The 4,983-nt window shown below is 47.7% G+C and overlaps 1 protein-coding gene across 3 annotated transcripts; it reads right to left on the reverse strand.

Moving 5' to 3' along the window:
* Positions 1–1,168: 1,168 nt before the first annotated feature.
* LOC125530770 lies at positions 1,169–4,769 on the reverse strand. 3 transcript variants are annotated; one of them, XM_048695169.1, is made up of 3 exons: positions 4,436–4,769; positions 2,311–2,883; positions 1,169–2,168 (listed from the first exon to the last, which is right to left on the reverse strand). In XM_048695169.1, the coding sequence occupies exons 1-3, from the start codon at positions 4,454–4,456 to the stop codon at positions 1,320–1,322; spliced, it is 1,443 nt and encodes a 480-aa protein (XP_048551126.1). In that variant the 5' UTR covers positions 4,457–4,769; the 3' UTR covers positions 1,169–1,319. The 3 variants fall into 3 exon arrangements, with proteins under 3 accessions (XP_048551126.1, XP_048551127.1, XP_048551128.1); XM_048695170.1 differs by having other exon boundaries at positions 2,311–2,923; XM_048695171.1 differs by having other exon boundaries at positions 2,311–2,878; positions 4,436–4,768.
* Between the last annotated feature and the right edge of the window lie 214 nt (positions 4,770–4,983).

The following is a 4,983-nucleotide window of genomic DNA, read 5'->3' on the forward strand; positions in this document are numbered from 1 at the left end:
ACGCATCGCGGCGGGGGCGACGGCCGTGCCGCCGGAACTCGGCGGGGCGTCAGCCATGGACGGGGGAGAGAGGGGGCGGCGGGAGGGACGTGGGAGGGTTTGAGGGAAATGGCACCAAATGGGCGTGGGGGGGTTGGTTTCTCCCACCGACAGGCGGACCAGGGGAGGACAAGCGCGCGCGTCCCGTCAGTCCGCGCGTTGTCCGTTTCACCCCAAAACCGGCGCAACTTTGGGCCGGGGATGGGTCGAAAGCGGACACAAAGCGGACAAAAGTCCGTTTGCGCCCGCGCGCTGGGCCGTCTCTTTTGTCCCTTTTACCCCAAACGGACGGGGGCGGACAGGATAGGGTCGCGCGGTGGAGTTGGCCTAACAATTTTGGCAAGGAAAAAGAGGAACACGCCCCGCAACAGAAGCAGCCACTGTGCTCGCTCGCTCCTCAAGCCCGGGACCCGCATCTTGTTGAGTACTCCCTCCTTTCCGGTTTATAAGGCTTATCTTAAAATTTTAGTTTTCTCGCTTTATAAGGCTCAATTTGGTTGTTCCTCATCACATGTTCAGATTTCAAGATGCATTAAATCATTGCATGCAAGTATTAAAAGAAAAATGACTAATGCATGTGCTTTATGCATGCATGCACTGCAATTAATGCATTGGTAAACACAATTGTTTGAGGAAAATAAGGACATTAATTGAGTGGTTTTACAAACTATAAAAATTATTTCACCACTCACCATCTACCTTGGCTGATGAGATTTTTGAATTGAACCCTATAAAGCGGAAAGTAAACCGGAAAGGAGGAAGTAGTACAGTAGTACAAAATTAAGTTTGCACAGATTGGACTTCTGCTCTTATTATTACTCTGACCGGCGCCTGGGGGCGCACTGACGCCTCTGCTGATGCGCACGAGCAGCGGCTTGAGCCGGAGTGTGTCGGTGCTCGGTTTCTTGCTTTACCTATCTATATATATGCCCCACAGCCACAGGATTCAGACCCAAGCATCTGTGCAGCATTATTACACTAACAAGAGTTGAACATCTGAGGCTTCTTTGCTCAAATCGCTTTCCAAACTGAGCCAACCGGGCTGTGTTTTGATGTTACGTTGCCACACAATTATGAAATTTCATGAGCTGATTCTATCGTATATTCGTATCTACTTTAAGATTCACCGTAGAAAAAAAGGCATCTAGTCTCAGATTGCATTCGTTGGATACATCAAGCAAGACCCTGAACAATCACCACTGCATCTGCACCCAGATTGCTTCCACCTACTGATGCTGTGTCATATATAACTATCGCCATGCCAATGGTAGAATTCAGGCCTAACTCTTCCTCCAACCTTCAGGGAGTCGCCATTTCCTGTGCCAGTAAATCGACACCCTCGACCACGACGGGAACCCGAAGCTGTAGTCCAGCGCCTCGTCCGCCAGACCTCCAATGGACAAGGGCAGCCACACATACCGGGAGTCACGCAAATCCGACGGGTTCCACCTGTCTGCCATGAAGATGAACGTGCCCGGCAAGCCAGGGAGGGGGAGCACGAAGGTGCTCTGAGACAGGAACGTCGTCAGCCGGAGGAAGTGGTTGCCTCCGACGCACGGGTTCCCCAGCGTCTCCCATGGCCCCATGATCTTGTGTGTGGCGTGTGCCAGCGCCGGATTCGGAGCCCAGCCCGAGCACCGTGAGGTGATCATGTAGTAGGTTCCTCTGAGCTTGAACACGGCCGGAGCCTCCCTGAACCGTCTCACCAATATTGTCCTCATCGCCGATGTGACGTTGAGATAATCATTTGTCAGTGGACTGACATGAAGCACGGTGTTGCCCCGAGAAGCGTAGAAGAGGTAGGCCATGCCGTCGTCGTCTTTGAAGATCGTCATGTCCCTGCTATCAAACCCATGTGGCCGGAAACTGTAGAGGTAACTGAAAGGGCCTGTGGGGGATCTGCTGACAGCCACACCGACGGATGCTTTAGTGTAGTTGCCGTCGTCGACGTGCATCCACATGACATACTGCCGAGTGCGGTCATTATATATCACCTTGGGCCTCTCAAGAACCTTTGATATATGAAGGTCGTGTGTGATATTGGTACGCTCTCCGGGAAGCACGATCCCTTCGTGAGTCCATGACCATAGGTCCTTCGAGGAGTAGCAGCTTACCCCTATAATGTCTACCTGAAAAATTGCAAACAAAGGCAAGTATCAGTGCACAGGCTACTAAGAAGCAATCAATAAAAAACCAGAGTCGCGTCAGGAAAGGTTGCTGGAAAAACAAATAACGCTTAAGGCTGATATTATGTTAGAAATTTGCACTGACCCGGTGTGCCCCTTCAGGGTGAATTTGATAGGTTGGTCCATCTTTGTTCTCTCCGTACCAATAGTATGTCGCGGTATTGTGATCATACAGAATCCCACCGCCATGGGCTTGAATGGCATTTCCATCGGTGTCCAGCCACACCCTACCGGGATAAAAGTACATGCTGTCATTTCTGCCTTTTGTTGGGTTCACAGCAGTTGTTTCACTAGGAAAGAATATGTCGTGTAATGCTGAGGACCCATCCAGATAATCATCGATGATCTTTGAAACCTTGGTAGAGCCCCGACGTTTGACTGCACGTTTCACTGCACGAGGATTCACCTTGTGAGGAGGTGGCAACCGGAAGTGCTCTTCCTCAACCTCTTCCAATTCTCTGGTGGCAGGCAGATGGCTGGGATAGCTATGGGCATGCCCAGTTTTTACTTGATGGCCGATGAAAAATAGGCAGGCAATGAGGGTGCATCCCACCAAGCCTATTACAATAAAAGATAAGGAAGATCCGCATCCAGCATCGAAGTTGAGAATAGATGGCTTTCGCTGCGTATTCCTCATCTTCGATCTCCCTCTACTAACCTTCATAAGAAAGTTGCAGCGATAAATCCACTATGCTTTACTGTGAAATGTTGGAACAGATTTAATCATGGAGAGCAAAGAAATAAATAAGTAAAACAGCTAATATCCTATATACCGGACAGAATAATCATGGATCAATGTGGATCAAATGAGTGAAGTAGTTCCAACTTAATCATATACGTAGATAGCCTTATTCGGCAAGATATTCATGATGAAAATTAGCCAAACTTTAAAAATCCAGAAAAATTTGAGCGAGGTAGACCAAGAATCTGATCAACCAGTTTTATCTAGCACAGATTAAAGGAACGAATGATCACATTAGTAACTTGTAAAGTTGTAACAGGTTGAACACTAAGATGAAGATTTCAAGACTTGGTTCCAATTTTTTTTAGTGGCGTCTCTTTCCGCACTTTTAAACTCAAGGCTCATTCATCCTTCATCCGCCTAGAGTTTGAGGGGGGTGTTAGAGGTAGTGAGGGTAGCACCCGAGTGTGTGAGGATGACACCCGTATGTCGTATGTGTAAGGGTAGGTATCCGAAATATGAGGGTAGTTACCCAGTTAGTGTGTGTTTGTGTGTTACAATAAATGTGCTATTCCACCTCTTGTACTACTCCCTCCGTTTCTAAATATAAGTCTTTTTAGAGAATTCAATACGAACAACATACGTCTATATTGAAATCACTAAAGGACTTACATTTAGGAACGGAGGGAATATAACCCTTTGCGTCAAAGTAAATACAACAAGTCTCATTTCTCTCTTTTTCTCTAAACTTAACAGGCCTAACTATCACGCTTATTCTACACTTCACACCTGTAGAAATGGAAGCAAGAGAAAAGCACGGCATGCACTAGTACCATAATTCTCAGCATAGTTCACAGGCAACTACTCTAGTGTCAAAAACGTTCTTATATTTTGGGACGGAGGGAGTAGTTGTTAGATTCTTTAAGCATCACGCAACTTAAGTTCGGGATTTCATGCATTGTGAAGTTATGAACACACAAACATATGCAAATTCGTCGGCACTCCATAATCAGTGGTGCAAAACGAAAGAAACTAGTAATATAAAGACACGGAAATCATGAACCCATAATATTTTTAAGCATTAAGCAATCCATTAGTTGCTGTAATTTCGTTGCATGGTTGTCTGCAGTGAATGCTCTGACTGATGCAATAAAAGATTCAGAAGTAACCTATCACTCTGTTCCCGCTGAACGTTTTTTACTGTTGAATTACAAATTGAACTAAGCAATTCCTCTCAGTTGCTTCAGCGCAAAATTCAGAGGTCAGAGCTACGCCCTCAAATAAGGTGACCGAAGTTACCCAAGTATGATTTCAGTCAATGCAGCTGAGCGATAGTCGAACTAGTGCTGGTAGTACCCAAAAGCAAAAAGTGACAACTAGCACCGAACCGAAATTACAGTTGCAGCAGTCCTTTGAAGTACCAATCTCGCTCGATCGATCCAGATCGGGGTTCGAATTCGCTCCCCTGATTTCGCTGCACGATTCGCTACAGCCTACAGGCACAAAACAGGAAGTGCGTGGTACGTACCGCGGATACGGCCGCTGGCATGGTCCTTGGCGCCGCTACTCGACCATGTCACCGCGCTGAATCACCGTCGCGCGGCCGTGCCGCCAATGGTGTCGTCGTCGGGGTAAGGCGGCTCAGGGGAGATGTAAGAGCGGACCGCTGGGTGGGAAGGAGCAGCGGGGCGGCGGCGCGCTGGGAAGAGGAGGCGGCGGCGAGGTGGAGCGCGGAAGGAGCACGGTGGAGGCCTGGAGAGCGGGAGCCGGTGAGCGGTGAGGGTGGAGAGGAGGAGACGCCTGCCTGAGGTCGTGACACGCGATGTTAGGTAGGAAATCAGGCCGAGTAGCTGCCCACTTAGCTCGGAGTCAGGGAAATGAACTGGAGCATAGGAGTACGCTGCACTATTTTATTTTAAGTTTTTTTTTTAAAGATGATCCTGAATCAATATGAGCCGTTAACTTTTCATGATCCGATTACGAAATTCAGATATGCTATCGCTTGGCTTGTATTCTAAAACCGTTGGATTTTCTAAGATTAAGAAAAGTTGTACTTTAGGATGTAGTAATATACAC

Source organism: Triticum urartu, unplaced genomic scaffold (genome assembly GCF_003073215.2).
Source record: "Triticum urartu cultivar G1812 unplaced genomic scaffold, Tu2.1 TuUngrouped_contig_6548, whole genome shotgun sequence".
NCBI classification, from domain to species: domain Eukaryota; kingdom Viridiplantae; phylum Streptophyta; class Magnoliopsida; order Poales; family Poaceae; genus Triticum; species Triticum urartu.

What these genes read in the sequence shown, in the direction of transcription:
- LOC125530770 (XM_048695169.1), bottom strand. Translation starts at nt 4,456, where the DNA reads ATGCCAGCGGCCGTATCCGCG. An exon ending in TGCCAGCGGCCGTATCCGCG is followed by an intron (nt 2,884 to 4,435) that starts GTACGTACCACG and finishes TTTCTTATGAAG; the next exon opens with GTTAGTAGAGGGAGATCGAA. An exon ending in ACCCTGAAGGGGCACACCGG is followed by an intron (nt 2,169 to 2,310) that starts GTCAGTGCAAAT and finishes GCAATTTTTCAG; the next exon opens with GTAGACATTATAGGGGTAAG.